Source organism: Oryzias latipes, chromosome 19 (assembly GCF_002234675.1).
Source record: "Oryzias latipes chromosome 19, ASM223467v1".
In the NCBI taxonomy this organism is placed as follows: domain Eukaryota; kingdom Metazoa; phylum Chordata; class Actinopteri; order Beloniformes; family Adrianichthyidae; genus Oryzias; species Oryzias latipes.
In genome coordinates, this window is record NC_019877.2 from 9,672,628 (window position 1) to 9,693,983 (window position 21,356).

The window sequence follows — 21,356 nt, forward strand, 5'->3', positions numbered from 1 at the left end:
AATCAATGGTACAATCAGATGATGATGTTTGTGCAGGTATGGCTGCATCCAAAAACAAAAGTTAAAACTTTAAAGAATATGATTTTCAACATGGCTGCAGTTCACCAAAGTGTAAGTGGCAAGAATAAATCCTATATTTCACCAGCATATTTATGGAAATGTAATTTTTATGTAAGTCTTTTAAAATTTAAATAGTTCCATTCCACATTTTTCCCATTTGTAAGGAACCTGAACATATATTAAAAAGGTTTTGGAATACAAAAGGCTAACATTCAAATTTATTTTCAAAGGGCAAAAAAATTTTGTACAAACGTGTCTGAGTTGTTCCTCAAAAAACATGGATTTCTCATTTCCAAACCTTTTTTGATCACTCTAAAATGCTTTGGCGGCGTGACTGCCACCCGGCCGTGGAAGCAGTTACAAGAAAATGTTATTGACAAGAAGCAGCGGGGGGTCTTACAACAGATGGTCTGACCCTTGTGAAGCTCTAACTTACTTTCGCTCCATCTATGAAGCATCATATGAAAAGCAAACAAATTTGCCAAAGATTTCCCAGGAGATACATGAGAATGAAGCATTTAGATGCATTTCTGCATGAAATACAAACAATAGTAAGAGATTGTACATTTCTCATTAATAAAACAATATGTGATATTGTTAATAAAAACTGGTTTTGAGACATAAAAGTCGATTAAAACCAAAACATAGAGATATATAAATACGGTAAACATCTTTTCATGTTGACAGGAGATGAAGATGTGAAAACAGCTAACTTTCCTTTTTTTCTTATGTTTTCTGTTTACCTCAGATACGTTTTTGATTCTATTGCCACACATTAAGCTCAATGACATTTGCATATATTCTGTTTGTCTACTGTGGTAAATTGACAAGGACAATCTTTAACAGATAGATGCAGAAAAAAAAAAGAATCATCCGTGTCTTTTGCTTTATACAAGTTTGAGATCAGTGAGCCTGAAGTCTGGAAATAGTCCAGAAAACTGTGAAGCATTATCAGGACAGTTTCTGCTTCCCTGGCACTGAGTGCCTTGAAGTGCATGGGCAGCTGGGAGGACTAGGGGGAGGGTGGTGAAGTGAGGGAACAGCAAGAGATGAGGAAGAGGGATAGAGAAAGGAGGGGTTAGGCCCTATAGGACCATTTGTGATGAGGCTCATTTGCACAACCGCACTTAATTGGCTACAACAATTAATTAATGTGTTGGAAAGTTGGCACAAAAAGTTCATTTAAGAGGGTTTTAATAAGCAATTAGGGAAAAGTAACTAGTGAGATAGAAGGCACCACACAAAAAAGGCTGAAAATGGAGATCATTTACTCCAGTTAACATTTCTTTTCTGTTTCTTTTTTTTAAATAATGGAAACTTTGTTTTGGTTCCCTATTATGAGTAGTTAGTACACATCCCATTGTGAGCTCTGATCAGTCTAAAATGCATTATTTTCACCCAACACCTCTTCCCATCATTCTCCCTCCCACTGTCTGCCTCCCTCCTCCTCGCTCTATGTATGAAATATCGCATGACTAATGAGTGGAGCAGGTTGAAATCCTGGGGAAGATGTCCTTGGAAGACGAATGCATTTTCAGCAGAATAATTAACTTAATTAACAAATTCACATGCATATTCATCAGCCTATTAATGTCTCCTCTGCGCGCCTTGATGAGCAGTGGGGTAATAACCATCTCATTTGCATAGCCTGTTCACACGGCTCTATGTAAAGACCAAAAAAAAGGGGGAAGGAAGAAGGAAGAGGGAAATTGGAAAAGGAGACAACAAATAGAAAACAAGGGAGAGGCTCAGCAGGGTAAGTGTGGGGCGAAGATGTGATGTGATTTGGTTGGGAAAGAGTTTATCTGACGGATGGGTGACATGAGGAGCTGATGGCAAATTTGAGCCCCAGCAGATCGTCTCACTCTACTTCTTTCTTTTGCTCATCCCTCCAGTCAACCTTGTAAACCATCCTCTCCCTCCCGCTGTTCCATTATTTCTTTACATCCGTGCTATTATAGCTTATAGACCTCAAAGCTGTCCTTCTAATTCTTAACTACCCTCTTAGCCTTATATCACATTTAGATGTGGTGATATTAGGATTCTTTGTTTGTCGTGGTATTTGTTTTTGTATCCTTTCAGTGATCCTATCAGTGTGCTCTCTTCCTGTTTCTTTCCCTCTCTGTCAGTCTCTTTCTACAATCTCTCAGGGGGAATCTTCTTGGCATTGCTCCACTCCTTTCTTCTCCACTGCCAGGCTGCCACTGCCGTCTCTACTCTGTTACCGCTGTCTGCACACAACCTGGTGCTCCTAGCAACGCCACCTCCCTTGCACACACTCCACATGGCCATTGGAATGGAGTGTGTTTGCTGCAAAAACACTGGCGCACCTCGTAATTTGCCCAAGGTTTAGCGCCATTCTTGTATTTGTTTGAGTCCTCTCACAAATCCTCAGTCTACAAAACAAGAGCTGGATCTTGAGTTTACCACTTCAGAAGAAAGGCACACGAAAATGCCAAATTCAACAAACCTGTGTTCTGCCACCACTACTGATTGACTGTCTGGTCTAGCTGAGAGACTCAGAACAATTCTGTAGTTTCCCATTTTCATTCTCATAATTAAATCCCAATAAAATCAGTTTTACATCCTGCAGTGTTACAGATGTATAACTGTAAAGTACTGGAGTGGATTCACAGCAATATCAGTTTGGGTTGAACATTACCATAAATCATAAATAACGTTTTCTCATAATATGATCCTAAATCGTTTGTGTAAATGATTAGTCTTTTATTTTCTGTAAAACTCATTACATTGACTATGGGGTTGCTCATAGATGTAGGTTACCTTTTTTGGTCGCAGGAAAACAGGTTCTTACACCAGTGCCGTAACATCAAATCTCCATGGCAGGGACCTAACAACCCCATACTTGTTCATCTAAGAGTTATTCCTATTGTTATAATAAATTGAGCAAAAGGATGGGAATTTGCTTTAAAAAGGGAAATCAGTGTTCGTCAGGACATTTCTCATCAAACTGATGAAGTCATAATCTGATATTATCTTTAAATTCAACGCAAAATGTTGAAGAAACATACTGTAGAAGGCGTTTTTTTAAACATTCCTAGATTCATACCATATTTGCATAATTTCTTTTTACTGCAGGGATAACAATCAATTCATGTCTACCCAATAAAGACAAGAACTTGTTTTTTGTGTTTACCAAAAGGTTTAATGGCAGCACTTCCTGTTCTTCTAATCAGCACAACAGATGCAACTCTGTGAACCATATTGAAGAAAAGCACTGTTACTTAAATAAAATCCTTAAAATGTAAAGAATTGGCAAAAGAAAAAATATTTTTCTATATGATTTTATTTGTTTTCATTAACTTTTTTTTTAAATCAAGTGTGCTTGGAGATGAGAAAGTGACTTGTAGGGTATAGATATTGGTTTGTCAATAAAACTATTAAACTCTTACTACAACTGCTGGTTCTACATATGTGAAGTAAATTAAAGTATATTATTTATGTATCCTTTTAATTATTTTTAAATGAGAAAATAGACATTTTCACTCTGAAGTTGCAACCTACTTAAAAAAGAACAGACAGCACAATGTAATTTAAAGAAATTATTATGTTTTCCTTTTTTCTTTGCAAACGTAAGGAAGGGAGTATTACAGCAAAATCAACATTATGTTATTGCTTTTTGTTTCATAATATAAGTTCTGTTTAAAAAAATCGTTATTCCTTCCTCTTCTTTCATGAGTTGTTCACTCCTTCACGTTCAAAGATTTCCTGGATTAGCTTTCCAGGTTGTTGTATTACAGAACTGGAATAGGCGATTGAGACACAGAGCATTAGCCCGTGTCAGGAGAAAATTAAAGGCCAGATCGTTTTCTTAATCAGAGCACAAGCACTGCGTTAAGAAGGAATTAGGTCGACAGCTGCTGTTTAGCTGCTTACCTTACCCCCACTCTCTCTTCCTCATATACGTGAACACATGTTCTTCTTCTTTTTGTTTAATTCCTTCAGCTTTGAACACATCTGCACAGAGGGATGTGACACTTTGAAGCACAAAAATAGGCATAACCAGTCTAAATCAAACTTTTGGACAGAATTGTGTGACAAATGAGAGGAGAAAATGGCTAGAGATGGACTTTGGTTCTTTTCCAGGAGGCTTAGGAGTGTCCCTGGTTGATAGATGAGCTGTTATTGTTGAGCCCTTTCTCATTCACCTGAGATGAATGGTCCAACAGCAGTGGCTCCTTCTTCATCTATCCGTCTTTTCTTGTGTACGTGGACTCTGTTGTCACCCAGGCAAGGGGGATTACTTTTTATGACCACAGTGGCAAGCCTTGGCTTCACTTTTGCAGGTGAACTTTGTGGACATAATTTTCTGAAATTGGATAGTGCATACATAAAATATACCATAAAAAATAATAAATAATGCCTATGAAAACAATTTTCCTTCCAATGTTTATTGATGAAGCTGTGAACCACCAAAAAAGCCACTATCGGCTCCATGCCAGGCAAGAATGCCAAATTAAATTTCATGCCCAAAGCATGTGACTGTCTTCCAGACAAACTCTTGCTCATGTGACAAAGGTTGTCTACTGAGGTCAAGCATTCATCCTTTGTTATTATTGTTTTAATTTGGCAAATGCAGCATATAAATTTTAATTTGTTGCTTTAATCAGGGGAATCAGCTGGAATGACCCTGAACCTTACTGCCAGAGTCATTCCAGGGAGACTCATGGGGTTGTGCCTTTATGCAAGCAAAACAATGGCAAATGTCAGTGCATCATCACAACACATGTGTTGATACAAAATGCTTCACTCCATGGAATGAAATGGGATGTAAAATAATTCAACCTAAGCATTGTGGAAAAATTATTCAATAGTTTGTTTTTGGCATACATCAGAAATATTTCAGATTAACTTCATGGTTATCATGCACATATATTATTCAAATGATGTCCACTGCATCATTTCACTGTAAGGGGGGTCATTGTAAGTAATACAGTAATAATGCAAATGAAGGAAGCAGAGAAGTGCAGTCAAAATTAAATTTTGTCCAACTACAGGATTTTTAAAATCCAACTCATTCATGTATTTTATATCTAACTTATTTAATACTGGTTCAATACAGTTTATGTGTGTTTCTTGTCATTTTCATGTCAAAGTGATTAGATGTCATTCAGTTCACATTTGTTAAAGTCAAATGGTGGATTTTACAAATTGGTATATAGAGAAAAGCCACAACTAATTGCAAATATACAATTTCCTCTGCTCAGAATATTTTTTATTAAATTAAATACATTTTGCACCATATGGGTTAGCAAATATAGTACATTTTAGCAGTCCAACTCTGGAAATGAAATAAACAAAAATATCACCTTGCAGAGGAAGAAGTTTTGGCATCTTTTGAAAAGGTGCAACAAGTTTAATGAAATGAAAAATATCAAAACAAAAGGGAAATTGAAAAAGAGAACAAATATTTAACTACAATTTTAGAAACTTGTCCAAGAATTTAATATTATACATCCCAAAAAATCTAATTGTAAATGCAAGTTGGTGTCTTGCATTTGTATAGGGAGATAAATATATCCAGACATAAATTATTTCTCACTGAACCCTTCCGTTCCAAACTTATTCACTGGACATGGTCTGTGAAAGGACTCAAAACTGGGAAATAACACCTCAACATAATGCTGTAAATGACAGATTGGATGAAACCAAATAAAGAGAAAGCATTCTTTGGTCAACCAACCTGCCAAACTAAAAATATTAACATTTGTAATAAGAAGAATACACTAATATTAACAAATAATAATAAAATCAAAATGTCATTTATTTATGTTATTAATTAAGTTATCATTGTGTTAATAAATTAGAAGAAAAAAATTATGTTCATCAAGAAGATCCCAAAAACCAGGGTGTTTTTTTTCAGTTTAAAAACTGATATTTTTTTTTATTTTTTTTGGCAAGGGAGTCAATGCCCCTCTCTGAAACATGCCTCCAAATGTCTTATGAGGAATTGCAGCAATTTAGACTTTTAGGATTGCATCAAATTGAAACATTGAAGATGCAGGTTTGTTCCTAACATTGGCTTCAGTCTGACTTGAATTTATAGGCAGAACAATTCCAGGTTTAACCTTTTTGGTATCTTAGATGACCCCACCCTTGCATTAACCTGTTTTCCCTACCACGACAAAGTTGGATAAAGGTGGAAAGATTTCATGTAATCCATGGACACCTGTGAAGATCACAAATCATTGAAGAAAAAAGGTTCAGCGCACTGTCTAGTGGGTCTAGATGACCCAACTCCCAATGTTAAAGTGCCTAGGATAGCACAAGGGTTAAAAGAACTGCGTATAATCAGAATGATGTGATTTGAATTCATATTAATTTCAGAGAAGATGGTTGGAAATTGAAAAGAATGTATCGCTTTGGAAAAGGAGGCAGGAAAATCTTTAATTGTTTAAATGTACAAAGTAAATTTAAAATGAAACATTTGTTTAATCAGATTTAGTTGAAAGAAACTACAGTCCTCTGTCTAAAGTCAATAATAATTTTCTGCTATGAAGTTAATCTCTAATATTTCCAGTTTCCCAGTTTTTTACTTTCCTCCAATCTTGTGTTTTGCCCAAAAGCCTTTTGAGTCAGTAATAGATTGACAAGCCCATAGATAATGTTGTCACCAAGTAGCAGGGATTGTCCAACTCAGGGGTGGGCAAAGTTTTTGACTCATGGGCCAAAACGGGTTCTAAAATTTTACAGAAGGAACAGACCAGAACCAGATGCAAGGAGTGTTTTGGTAAACTACCTCATTAGAGTAAGAAATTAGATGAAATCTGGACAAAATCTACTTTATTTTTGTTTAAAATATATTTTATAACAGATCTTTTATTTCAAAACTGTGGATATTGTTCTCATTTTTGCGCCAATTGCATCAATGGGTTGATGTCCCTCAGAAAAAAACACAAAATTAGAAAAATGGTGCGTTCATGTGGAGTATAAATGATCGGAAAAATGACTGTCCGACTCAGAAAACACACATGAACATCAGAAAAACAACAAATCTTTCATCCTCATGAATGTAGAATAACTTTCTGCATCTTGGCAAAGGTCAATTTATTTGTAGTGCACAATCTATGGGGAGACAACAAAATTACTGGGAAAATAAGACATTATTTAGGATTATCTATAGAATTTATTCCAGTTTGGCAGATCAGAAATAAATAGTTACAGTAAATTAAATAGTTTAATTGGGCGCATATGACCTCGGGGCCGTAGTTTGCACACCTCTGGTCTAACTAGTTGAGCTTTTCATCCCTAATTTTCTTGCTTTCTTGAAGCCGGCATTGCAGTTGCTCATTAAACATATGAGTAAGCATCCTGACTCCCTGCCTCCTTTTCAGAGGTGACCACACTGTCAAATGTCAGGCTGCTGCAGTGTCAACAGAGAACCTGCTTGTTTGGGAGGTAAAGGTTAAGGTATGTAACCTCTGATGAATCATAATAAAGTTTCTCTTGTCTGTTATGTAAAGTAAAAGTAAAGATACTTCACTTTTAATGACACTCTTCAATGTGAAGTCATATGTTTAAAACAATTTAAGATAAAAAAAAATTCAAAGACTGACAGAAAGAAGGATCATGCTAATCGTGTAGTGTATGATCACAACAGGGATGGTAATTCTAAGTAAAAAAATGATAATAGGAAACGTGTTTCTTCATGATGCCAAAGCTATCAGATAGCATTTAGTTTATACGCCAAGGTGCAAGATAACACCACAACCTACCCTTGTGATGCTCTCCGAGGCACATAGAGTCCATACTAAGCAACTTCTTTGTAGAGAAACACACAAACACTCTCTGGGGTGAAACAACTCTCTGCCCTCTCCAAGGGGAAAGGTTTAAAAACATTTAATTAGGCTTTTGGCATGATTTCACTTTTAGCCTGAGGTGTTGGAGGAGGTTTTACAGACCTCATCCCTATTAAAGTCTCTCAGATTAAACATTCATGGGAGTAATCAGCAAACCCTATGTGTTCTCTCCTGCTGTACAACTTCACGTGCAGTTTGTGCATCATCTTTCTACAGCTTCATGCTAAATGATGTATACGTGTTGCCAGACCATCAGTTTATAATGTCAGATTCCTGCAAGTAGAATTTTTTTTTTTTTAACTGAGGGGAATTTAGTTGAAGCTCTGATGGATTTCTTTAAATCTTCCTGTTTGGTGATTCCAAAGACGGGTTGCAGAGCTGCTGTATGGGTGGAATGGTAGATGGGGTAAAGGGTGGCATGGTGTTCGGTGGTGGGGGGGTGGCAAGGATGGGGGGGCAACAGATGGTACGCCACGCTGCAAGGGACGTTGGCTGCCATGGGTGGGGGACGGGGGGAGGGATAAACGGGAGTGGGAGGAGGCGCTTTTCCCCAAAGTGCCAGCAGGGATGACGAGGGGATGGGTGGGGAGAGAGTCAGCGAATATGCATGCATACAGTATGTTTTGCTGTAAGCATTTGCATGCATGTTCTGTTGGAATGGCTCTATTTTGACTAAGGTTTCTCTTTTGGGGCAAGCAGCTGAAAAGTCCTGAAGCTTTCACGCACAGTTTCTCTGTGAACTCTCAGCTCAGGAGGGAGACAACTCCCCTTGCACCAGTACACAGCAAGTTCACTGGCTTAGGAACTGCAGGAAGATGATGTTGCAATTACTCGTAGCCCAGTTGTTGTGATCAACTACAAATTATGATCTTCAGTCAGACACCATAAATCAGCCTCGAGCAAAACTGCCATATGGGAGGCAAATTGAATCGCTCTTGTTTAATTTTTGAGCTTTTTGAACCAATCGTGGAGTTCCAAAGCGACAGCCAACAACAGAAAAACTGAAATTTGCCCTCAACATCCAGCGTCATTATCCTGTTCCCCCACTTCCATAACACCTTTGCATCCACATGCTCCCGCACATGCCCATTAAACACTGTCCCGCTGTTGAGATGGCTGCCTGTAAACACACCAGCTTTAGTGGTATATATGGTGCTGCCTATTGAACAGATGTTGTGGAATTTAGGATGCAAAACCACCCCTCCACCAACCCCCTGTCTGACACACAGAAATGTGTACACACACACCCACCCTCACCCCCCCCCCTCCCCCCCCCAGCTGGCCCCGCCATGAACGTGCCATGTGGCGCTCCATTCCCCTTGGCACTCTGACTCTGGCTGTGCCAGCCCCGCCGCGTCTGGCCGCCGCCAACTGGAAAGACCAAGAATACAGCAGACTCAAAGTGTGCTGATTCTCTGTGTGTATGTGGGTTAGAGTGTGTGTTTGCTTGCTTGCAGATGGACAAACTTGAGCTGTCAGTTAGTGGAGTGAAGAATGTGACATTTAAATATTCGGCATGAGCGATGACTCAAATGTCCCGTTTGTTTTGGTGTGGGATGGGATTGTTTGCATGCATGTCCATGTGTGCCGTGTGAATGTTTCTGTGCTCAGGTGTACAGTGAACACAGTGTACATGGCACGCAACGCTGTCAGTACGCGCATGCTGGTTGCGAATTCACTTGGGAATGGCGGTGGAATTTCTGTTGCCATGGAGATGTCCAAACTCATCTGTAATAAAATTTTGACTTGAGAGAGATTAATTTAGGGGATGGTGTTGATTTATTCATCCTGGTGGATACTCGCACTCGTGCACGTTAGCTCTGATGTGTAGTTTTGATGGCTGGCAATTTTGTGACTGGTTTTAATTTTTCAAATTTGTCGAATTTGGCTCACAATGTAAAAATAAAAGCAGGAGTGAAAGGCATAGAGGTTATAATACATAGTTGTACACATTGCACAGATTATAAAAAACAGACACTATAGCATAATAAACATAGTCTGAAGGAAAATAGATCCAAAAAAATCTAGAAAAGAACAAGAATTTGGGGTTCCTTGGACACAAACAATATTCCAGAGTTCCAATCCTGCTTTATTAGTAATTTTCCATCAATTCACATGACCGCTTACATGCTTCAGGTGCTGCAAAAGCTTTTGCTTCTTAAAACGCAGACCATATGTCTTGGATCAGAGGCTATGCTGCACTATTATTCTGCCCCCCAAAAAACATTAGATGTTTGAAAATGAACAGCATAAAAGCCTCATCATTGGGGTTCTTTTGTAGTACTAATACATTTATCAGATTCTCCAAATAAAACAAATGAGGTATATTTTAAATGTCACTATAAGAAAAACATAATTAATTTAAAATGCTTTTGTAAAAGTCATTTTTTGTCAAACTCTGACAGTATATTTCTCAAATGCTGTGGCATGGCATGGTCTGTTTAATTGCTTACAAAAAGGGGATTTTTTTTTTTGCTGTTATTTTATTTTATTTTTTTATGCGCTGAGAATGAGTCTTACACAGAAGTTTAACAATGAAAGCCCCAAAGCCTTTGCTGGAGTTGGTTTTCTCCATCCATGTGTGCAAAAGTTTGCTTAAAACCAGGCTAGCTGCTAATATGCCCTGTTTCTCATTCTATTCATCTTTTAGCCATAATATCCATTTGTTGCATTTTTTAGAAAGGGCTCTTCATCATTTTTGTCTTTTGGGACAAACTTTACTTCCTTTTTTGGATCAAAGGGGACAAACAGGGTACACTTTAAAGTAATGTGTACAGCATTCTTAATATTGGGACATCTTACAAGTTTTAGATCTGAGCCACATCTGTGTTTTGTTAATGTTCTTCTACTTTTCAGAGTTTAAAAGATAAATACCTCTATATTTTTGTTCGTACAAAAAGGATTATTCTTAAAAAAACAATAAAAGCTGCACTTTAGTTAGAAGCCTCCCTACATATTTTCTTTGTTTATTACACTCAATACAAAAAAGGCTATTATTGTAGGATTTATACCACTGATCAACATCTTGTAAAAGCTGATACCGTGTTATATAAGACTAACAATATTAAACAGACATACTGTATAACAGCTTTTTTCCACACGTTTGCAGCAAGTTGTGGATGTTATGAGAGCTATTTTCTCCATTACACCCACTTTTTGATATCACACATAGTTCCGTCCAACATTGCAACTAAAATAGAAACACAAAACAAAGACAACTTACCAGAAAATTTCTCAGATAAAATTATTTGTAGAGATCCTTTTCCTGGTATCTGACAAATTCAGCAGCTAAAAAAGACTCAAAGTTAGTGGCGGTTATTGAATTTCATCAGGGGATTTAAATTTATGGAAAAAAAGATGATTGATACACAAAGCAATTTTGGTAACCTGCTTTAACCACTTCTATTCATTGTTGTTTAATTCTGTTTCTCACAGTTTGATAAAAACAAAAGCTACGAAAACTGCTAAGAGTTGGACAGTTAAAGTATGGCTGACTGGAAAGTTTGATTTACTAAATCTAATTGGTCTTCACTTAGAAAAAGCTATTTTCATTCATCAACTCTGTTCATCCCTTTTGTACACAGAAATATCTTGTATTATTTAAGCAAAAAAATACTTTTCTGTAAGTTTTTAATATAGGAATGTATGTTTACAGAAATTCCCACTTTAAGTTTAAATCACTTGTTTTTCTTTTAATGACAGAATGTATTATCAGACATAGTTTATTTAAGAATGAAAAATTCATCAAACAAACAGATATTTAATTCAATCATATTGTAATGTAAATCTAACTGCAATGTTACTTTGTGAACCAAAACCATATTGATTTAGTTTGCCGGTGACACCCAGTCCCAGTAAAAATATCTGGTTGGATTACACTGTATCTGAAAATGTTCCAAAAAAAGTTTTGCTTTCTGTTAAAATCAAATATTGCATGAAAAGGGCAAACAATAACTTAAATGTTTAGACCCACACAAAGTTAAAAACCTGTGGAAGTAAAGACAAGCTAAAGAGGTGGAAGATTTGTAAGCGCTCGTGTGTGTGCAGCTTTGCACATGGTGTAACCATGCGTATGTGGGATGCTGTGGCAGTCTATGTATGTGTGAAAGAGCATTTAAATCCAGCGACAGCTGTTCATTAGTCCATTACAGCCCCACCTTGCTGATTCCTCAAAGCAGCACGCAGCAGCACAAAGACACTCCACAGGACAAACACATTTCATTCAAGTCTTCTCGTTCATTTCATTGCAGTTTAGATTTTACACTAAAGATTGCAGAGTTTTGGGTTAAAAATTAAAACGTCCATTTTTTTAATTGGCTATTGCAATTTAGAAAAGTCAAACTTGAAAATATTATACTATTATTATTTTACGTTATGTTGTTAATATACTGGCATGTAAGACTCAGTGTAATTGCATCCAAATTCAGAAATGTCACCAATTGCTCTAATAAATCCAAGACTGGTGTATTTTTTAATCAGTAAACATTTTTTTCTCCAGACTAACGACAAAAACTAGTCAACAAAGATATTAATAGCTCTGTTGATTCCAACATAATACAACTTTTTTACTCATATAAATGTAATATTTCATAATAGTTATCATTCAAGAGTTCTTATACCACAACAGAGGAGATCATTTTAAAGTGAGGAAAATCTTTGTCATTCATTTTACTGCTTTGAAAAGCAAACAAAATAAAACATTGTTGAGAGTGTTGGCTTTGACAAGACATTTTCAAAGTCCATCTCACCCAAAAAAAAAGAAGATTGTTCAAGATACAGTGTCATGTGACATTAACTTTTTTCATAAATGTGAATATTTTTACGTTTTTTAAATATAAAATGTTCTTTTTCAGATAAAAGTCAACATCTTTTTATGCCCATCACAAAGTCACACAAAGCAACTAAAGGTATCACTTCACTAAACAGTTAAAACATAAAATAATGGATATAATATTAAGCTTGTAGAGAATAAGTAAACATGTGTTGTTAAAAAGAAAATCAAAGTCAATGAAGGCAAACATTCAGCTTTGACTTTCACCCTTGAAGGGTTTTTATATGTGTGAAAAAAAACAACGTGAAATCAGATGGGCAATGCAAGTCTGTTTTGGGTTTATAAATCATGTTGTATTTATTTTAATAGTTTTATTGTCAGATTTGCTATACGTCTCTTGTAAACGAAAACACAATTCAAAATCATCATGATATACTGCTTAATCCATCCATCTTTTAAATCTGCTTAGTCCTTGGGTTGCTGGAGCCTATCCCAGCTACTGTTGGGTGAAGGCACTGTACATCAGTACATGTTGTTACAAATTGTTTAATATATCCAACTGGGGATTTAGATCATATTACCCCCTTCAACCCCGAATTAATTTCCCATTATATTAAAAAATATTTGTGTTAGTGAGTTTTCCATTCAAGCTAAAGTTGCAAAAATGGAAGATACAGCAAGAATTGGTTAAGAGGAAAAAAGAAATAAATCAAGGGAATGGATAAATGTTAGAGGACAGAGGTATCTTAATTTTGATTTTATTTAACATACATTTGATTTTTCCTTTAGTTCAAAATATTTTTACAAGTTGTAGCTCAATGAAAAAAGAATACAGTTGGGGGTGGCTACAAAGCTTGATTGGATGACTGATAGCTCACAGGTGACTTGTTGCTTTTATAAGCTTCCTTCTGTCATGGAACATCATGCTTTTTTCCAGATTTGTACTCCATATTCCCTCAAGGGATGAAACACTGAAGCTTCCAAAATCCTGTTTGAGCAAAAAAATTGATGAAGTGCTCTGAAACGTGCAGGATTTTTTGTTTGTGGAGTAACAAAGTCCTTTTTTTCCTCCTCACAACTTCTCTCTTTCTCTGTTTCTTAGAAGAAACAGATGGAAAAAGAAAAAAAATACAGTGATATTTAACATAAAAACACACCATTTGAGAGTTTTGCTGTTCCATATTTCTTCCCATCCTTTGTGCTATTTGGAAAGTATGGTCCGGGTTGGAGTGTTTCCGAAGTTACACCTGCTATGACGTCTTCTGAGGTGATGAAAAACTCTGCGGGATTGTGTGTGATTTTACACGTGGGTGACCAGTGATAGGAGCTCGACAAAGGTGTGATGTACTTAAAGATACTGAACGTGTTAGATAGAAGTGAGCATGTGCCATAAATGCTAAAAAATTTCAAGGAAGAAAAAGAAAAGCAAAAGTGAGGACAGCAGTGATAGGCCGGGAGGGGAAAGTGTTGTGAAAGAAGTAAGTGATGATGAAAAAAGAGGAACTGTGAGTGTAAGTTTTTGTGTGGGATGAACAAGAGATGGAAGACATTGGCAAAAGGCCAGCAAAAAAGGAGAAGAAATGAACAAACCGGTGAAGGAGAGACAGAGGGGAGAAAGGAGCGAGAGCAATGAGCTGGACTGAATAGCATCTGACAGGTCCAGCTGGGAGTTTGCCCACCCCACAGCACCGCAAAACCCCTCAATATGGAGGCCAATTAATGCTGCCCGTGTGACCGTGGCGTGGCAGCATCAGAGATGCAAGCCTCCTCCTTGCCTTTCCTTTCCCTTTTTTTTTTCCTCTGCGCCCCCTCTTCATTTCTTCACACTCCCCCCTAAAAATAAATAAATAAAAAATATGTACTCCACCATCTGTGCAGTGACAACAACCTCTATACCCTACCATGCACAACAAAGGCTCCACTTCAAGCACTGCTCTTAGGCAAACACACCATCAAACATTATACTTTTGTAGCCTTTTAAAGCATCATGGAGAGGCCCCATCTTTTTATTTTGACGATGTTATTGATTGGATTGCGTGTCGTATGTCTGCTCACATTTCGTCATGCTGACCGACGTGACTCGCACACATTCAGAAAATGCCTTTGCATTGCAAAAGCTGCTTTGTTGTAGTGGAATTCTGCTTCATGCCAGCTTCCTCAGTGTTTGACACAGCTGGGCGTGGCATAGATGGGGGGTCGCTGGCTGGTGTACCTGATGCCCACTGCAGTGGAGGTGATTCCTATGTGCACCAAACAAAACGAAAGTTAAAAATGAAAAGCTGGAAACAATTACACACCCCAGTCTCACAAACACTGAGATTTATAATATTATTTTACACAATTTGCCTGTTTTCCCTTCATATTGAAGTGAATAATCAAGAGGACTGCTTTACTTCTGCCTTTCCATATCCTATCATGTAACACTGATTACTCCCATTAAATATTTTTTCCAGTTAAATCCCTAAATATAATCCGATAAATGTTTATCTAATTCAATAAATGGGAGTTAAACCGTCCAGATGGGCATTTAAAGTGGAACAGGCCTGCCCCTGTAGCGCTGTGTTTGCAGAGTTGTCCGGGTATCTTATACCAGTTGATCCTATTCAGAGTGTTCAAATTGAACCATGAGACAGATTATTCAATTGTGATAATTGCGTGGCATTATTTGTCACATAAACTGGTTTTTAATGCATTACTTTGGCCTGTTTGTTGATCAAAAACTAATCAGAATTCAAAAGCCATCTGCTTTTATGAGGTCAATGAAAAAGGCCTATCATTGAAATAAATGTTAAAGGTTAAATCGTTTATCCCAAGCTTCCATAGGTCTTAATATTAACAACATCAATGATAATAATGATAATAATTACAATTTAATATTTTGATTTATTTATTTAAATGAATTATGTGGACTGATGAGATACAAAAGGTCACATTCATTTTTTAAACGTTTTTATTAAGATTAATTGAATATTTCTGTATTAATAATTCTGTTTGGTTGTATAACTAACACCTCCCTGCCTGACCGGAATACCCCCTTTTCCGCCACGCATGGAAACTAAGCTTGCTTTAACTTTGGAGAATAACGAACAGATGCTGAGTGAATTAGGAAAGAAATACAGGGTCCCTCCCACAAGGGCCACTTTGGCAGGGACCGCCTGGCTGCCGCGTGGCGCAGCTGGCACCGGGTCGGTGGCGGTGGGCTTCACTGGTCCCCGGCTTTACTGGTACTCAGACATTTAGCGACTTGGCACCGGCTCTTCTATTAGGTCTTCTGCCAACCACGAGCTGTCTTCACGAAAAGAAAAAAAACAAAGAAAAAACAAAGGCTAAGTGAGAGGTTAGAAGTTAGCCAGACCTCCACGTGCACCCGCGCGCGCAAGAAATGGACACTTGAAAAGTTATAATTGATCAACGTTTGCGCAGTTTGACGCACAGCTTATCTATAAATAACTAAATAAATTTTAAAAAGTTTAAGTCCAGTTTCAGTTTCAATTATGACATTACTTTATAACTTTCAAACAAGTCATCCAATCTTTTTTTAAACAACTTTATTGTCATATATTATTGAATTCGGAAAGAGCAAAACGAATTGTCTGATTGAACTTAAAACATGTTTCCCTAAAATTAAAATAGCTTTTATCCAGAATACTTTTTTGTGTTCTTATTTTGTTTCTTTTAAAATGCGTGTAATGAAAAGTTTAATGTTGTATTTGCCCCGTAGCTGTTTAAATATCACGAGGTTTCACATTTTTATTATTAAATTCTGCTCTTTTGAGATTAATACAAATGTTACAATAATCTATATTTACATTTTGATGATAATCTGGATTTTTTTCCCCTGCTGTGAGTTGTGTAAGTTTGCGCTCTCACGTGGATGCACGCGCGTGCCAGCAAACCACAGGCCACAAGATATTTTTCACCCGCTTAATGTTTCAAGCCAATTGTTGAGTCAGGCGGTTATTTTTGACCACACAACAAACTCATCAATATTTGGAGAAAAAATACGCTTAAAGGCCTTCATATGATCTGACGACTTTATTCTTTTTTAATTTTAATTTATTACCCCAAATTTCCATTTACCATACCTTTATCCTCTCAGAGTCGAACAGGACAATTTCCACACTTCAGTGCCCGGTACTGATTTCCCCTGGATGTCGGCACCACCATATGGGACCCAGGGCACTTTTCCAAAAGATGGGCTTGCTCCCGCTATTGACTTGAGAAATCACCAATAATGTGAACTGGCCCAGAAAATACTAGCATATACAAGGTGCTATAGGAGTCTGACAAAAAAGATATATTTTTTGTTGAAATACAAAACTTTTATTAATAACTTTTACTTCACTGTGAATGGACAAGCAGGCTTTTCAATTATTTTGACTGTTAAGGCTCTTTTTTGTACAAACTTCCCAATGTTTTATTATTATTTTAAAAAATAATAATAATTTAAATTAAAACATTTTCTTTTCAATGTTTCTGCAACGGCGTGACCCAAATTTAGTTGGGACCCGTGTTGACGTGCACTAAGCGCAGGCCGGTGCGTCAAACCGTAGTATTATTTCAGGTGTGAGGCCTGATCCACGCTCGACAGAGCTGCGTGTGGCTCCACTGACTGAAGGCAAACACTCTGCTCAGAACTAAATGAGAAAACCTGGCGGTTTGTTGCGTCTTATTTCCCCTTAATCTAAATTTTTCAAAAGTGTTGCGCAAGTGATGCCATTTAATGGGACTCGTAAATCGACCTCCTTGTATCTTTGCATAGAAATATTTAACGTTTTCTTAGAAAAAATGTACATATTTTGAAGGGGAAAGCTGTTGCTCATAAATGCATCAGTTTCCAACACAGAATGAAATAAACAATTCCCCATGCATTGTTTGGTCTTTTTTTGCATCCCGACCTGACCACTAATGTTTTACTTTACATGGCCATATTGTTTTTAAAAGTAATATTTTTTTAAATACAAATTTTGATTTCAGGTAATTATTTAATGATTTCTATTTTATTTTATTCTGCGTCAAGTAGAGTCATTATAACAAGCAGTTCTTCAAATAATTTACATGCTTTATGGTAGTATCCCAAAATCTACTGGGTCGTTTTAAATCAAAGGCTCTGTATCTATTAAACAATAATCTGATTATGAAAATACTTTAAGAAAAAAGTGGAGAGAAGTAGTCACAAAAAAGAAGTTTTTTTCCCCTGATTACGTCTTTTGAATTAAAGTTCACAATTTGTCAGTCATTTTTGGTTATTTTTATAACTCACATTTTCAGACAATTATAAAACACTTTATTTCCTTTCTTTTTTCATAACACGTCTCTTGTTGGCTTATAGTACATTGATAATGTCAATTGCACTGATTCTGCATACAGGATTATAGTGGACACACTTTGAAAGGGTGTACAACAGTACAGGGATGACATCAGAATACAGAAGATTATCAGAGGATGCTTTCTGTCACTTCCATGTCTCAAATATTTTAGGGATCTCCTGTATTTCCAGAACAATATAAGATTGTCATTGTAAAGTTCATAAGCCTGCTTGGATCATTAATCTTGTCAGTTGTGGAAAAATGCATTGAGGTCCTCATATGGTGGCGCCCTGTCATGGTGCAGGTGCCCGTCATGGAAAGGTGGAATGTTTTCTGAGTGCGCAACGCCACTGCGCGCTCCCGAGGGCCCAAACGGTAAGCTGTGGCTGGGCCTGGATGTGCTCAGTCCGGAGTAATGCATAGAGTAATGATAGTTCCTGTCTGTCTCAGGGGGCTCCTGCTGCCTCCCGGAAAGCCCGCCGTTCAGGCACACGGGCGGGCTGTGCTGGCCTTCGTAGTCTGGGCTGCTGTAGTCTGGAGAAGTCCCGCCCGTCGGGAACACACCCTCATATCCAGAGCCGTAGGAATGGCCTCTGATGTTGAGCGCACCCGTGCCGGGCTGGTAGTGAGGACTAGAGAGTCGAGAGCACCGGTAGGAGTAAGGATGGACGGAGAAAGGAGAACTGGGCATGTGGAAGCGGGCCCCATCCGTGCACTGTTCGGTCAGAAAGTTTCTGGTGTTGAGCTGCAGACAACCCGCCACCAGGTTGGTGGTGGGCTGAGACAGGCCTTTGCACAACATCTGCACGTAGCTCACAACATCTGGACGCTTTCCGTTGCGTAAAATCTCCCCAAGCGCCAAAATGTAATTCTTGGCCAGCCGCAAAGTTTCAATCTTTGAGAGTTTTTGGGTTTTGGAGTAGCATGGCACAACTTTGCGCAAGTTGTCCAACGCAGAGTTCAGATCGTGCATGCGCGTGCGCTCCCGTGCGTTGGCCTTAAGTCGACGCACCTTGGAGCGCTCAACGCGTGCGGGTGTCATCTTTCGTTTCTTTGGCCCGCGCTTCTTGGGTTTGTCCCCGCTGTTCTCATCCCCGCACTCCTCCTCCTCAGCTTCATCATCCTCATCGTCATCGCCGGCCATCTCAGACTCTGCTCGGCTGCTGCCCTCCTGCGGCTCGTCCAGTTCGTCCTCATCGAGGGCGCATCGGTCGTGGCCGTCCTTGGTCTTGCAGTCCTCGATCTCATTGTCCCCCACCCAGTCCGCTGCGAGCCTCTGGACGTCAGGCAGCACCTCACTGAACAGACGGCTCAACATTGTGGCGGGCAACCTGTGGAGGAGCACATCACCACTGCAGTTTGACTGTTTATGTGACTGATTTCTCATGGATTCGTTTTACGCACACAAACAAAACAAGAAAAGTTACTAAAGAAATTCCCCTTTTTGAGGACAAAGTTATATTTTTAAAAATAAAATTTGAAACATTTCCCTTGTTTGGTGGCTCATTTGTGCAGCACGTATTACTTCTTTTACAGCTTTATTTTTATACTTGTCTTAAATATAAGTCAAAAATAAAAATATGAAAGCAAATTTTAAAACTACACGTCCTTGCAGGTTCTAAACCAGATTGATGTTCAAAGTTTTCCACCTCTCCTTGTTAATTTTCGTTTTTTTTTTTCAATGTATCTCTCCAATAAGACAAAAATGTGTTCATCATGCGCAAATCAGCAGCGCGGGGCATTCTTCGGCCTCTTTCTCTTCTGTGCGGCTCAGGGAGCCACGTCAACAAGCTTCCTCTGATTTCCCACGGGACGCACCGTGAATGCGCGTCCCTCCTGCGTCCACGCACGAAAAACACCATCCCAAAGGCATTCCAAAACACTGATGAACGCACGGGATCGAAAAAGAATATTTTATCCGTATTGGGAGTCAGTATCTAAGAGGGAAACATTTTGAAATTTATAAACATTCTCTATTCCTTTTAAAACCTGAAAAGACAAATCAGATATAAAAAGTACAATTTTAGTCTTCTGAGAATAAGTCAGGAAAATAATTTCAAACCGGTTTAATTAGGAACATTTCTTTATTTCATTCTAACCAAGATTTTTCCTCCTTAGGATTTTCTCACATCAATACATTCTGTTTTGACTCATGATTTAAAGAAAATGTACCTTGTATTTGCTTGCTGAGTCCTATTGTGGCGCATTAGCATCCAGGAGCTCAGATGTGAAGTTTTTTCTTTCCTTTTTTTTTTAATCTTGTAAGCACAATGTAATTAATGCCAACCAATACCTTGTCAATTAGCCTGTGTCTCTCTGTGGAGATTTCTACCCCCACGGTGCTCATCCTGCAGGAACACACACATGTACCCCCCACCCCCACCCCCTTACATGCGCACACTCGCTTACGCACCACACAAATTTGACTTTTATTGCTCGATTTCTGAGGGAAAAATGCCACTTTTGCCACACGATTGAAATGTGTCCGTTTAATAAAATAGAATTTAAGTTAAATAGATTAGAGTCGATCTCTTGTGATCAGCTCCTTGGAGGACAGGTTGGAATCAAAAAGATCAAATCACACAAAAAAAGAAAAGAAAAGGGAAAAAACGTGTTGTTCCTTATGATCGATGACGCTCAATGCATGAACATTTACTAATCTTCTCCTCACCAGCAGTAGCAGCATCCCTCCTGCCCCCTCAGCTGCAACACAAAGACTAAAACAAACGTGGAGCTTCATGTGAACCTGCGGATGCGTAAACGTACCTCCGTAGTGGAGCTCAGAGACAGGACAGAGCCGGTTTGTTTATACCATGTCTCTCCAGGTGGGCACCGCATCCACACGCCTTTGCGCGGCTGCTCTTGCAGGCGAGACGCTGCGTGTCTGTCCTCACACCTTCTCTCTTGCCCTGCCTCCCTGCTCTGTCTGCTGCAGCCGCGTCTATCCTCTGCCCAGACGCGCGGAGGGAGCCGTGTGGTACCTCAGAGGCAGGACTGGGTGGGTTACATACGAGCTCTGATGCCAGGCCCATATGGCTGGCACGTCATTGGCAAGAGCCATCACATGAGAGCGGGTGATTGACATGCGGCCGCATTCAGAGAGACTGGCTTCCCCTCGGGGAGAAGGACTCGCCATCTGTCACTGAGCTGAAAGAGAAAATGGAATGAGAGGATGGTAGTGGGGGAAAAATCCTCCGTTAGCCTCTATATCGTTAGGAAAAAAAACAGGGTTAATCTCACATAGAGAATTTAGAGAAACAACCACCTTAAAAGATGTAGTTATAGAAACCCTATAATGATAAGCTGATCGGCTCACAAAATCGGATGCCAATAAATAATCCCCATAAGAACTGTGGGAATACAATTTCAGTGAAATAACTAAAACAGTATTATTTT

The 21,356-nt window shown here is 38.4% G+C and overlaps 1 protein-coding gene across 2 annotated transcripts; it reads right to left on the reverse strand.

Annotated features, from left to right (window-relative positions):
* Positions 1 to 17,889: 17,889 nt before the first annotated feature.
* Positions 17,890 to 21,111, reverse strand: LOC101171533 (neurogenic differentiation factor 2). Of its 2 annotated transcripts, none has more exons than XM_004080381.4 (2): positions 20,727 to 21,111; positions 17,890 to 19,291 (listed from the first exon to the last, which is right to left on the reverse strand). In XM_004080381.4, exon 2 carries the CDS (start codon positions 19,276 to 19,278, stop codon positions 18,208 to 18,210), a length of 1,071 nt encoding a protein of 356 aa, XP_004080429.1. In that variant the 5' UTR covers positions 19,279 to 19,291; positions 20,727 to 21,111; the 3' UTR covers positions 17,890 to 18,207. The 2 variants fall into 2 exon arrangements, with proteins under 2 accessions (XP_004080429.1, XP_020567829.1); XM_020712170.2 differs by lacking the exon at positions 20,727 to 21,111 and adding an exon at positions 20,632 to 20,719.
* Positions 21,112 to 21,356: the final 245 nt, after the last annotated feature.

What these genes read in the sequence shown, in the direction of transcription:
- LOC101171533 (XM_004080381.4), bottom strand. Translation starts at nt 19,278, where the DNA reads ATGTTGAGCCGTCTGTTCAGTGAGGTGCTGCCTGACGTCCAGAGGCTC.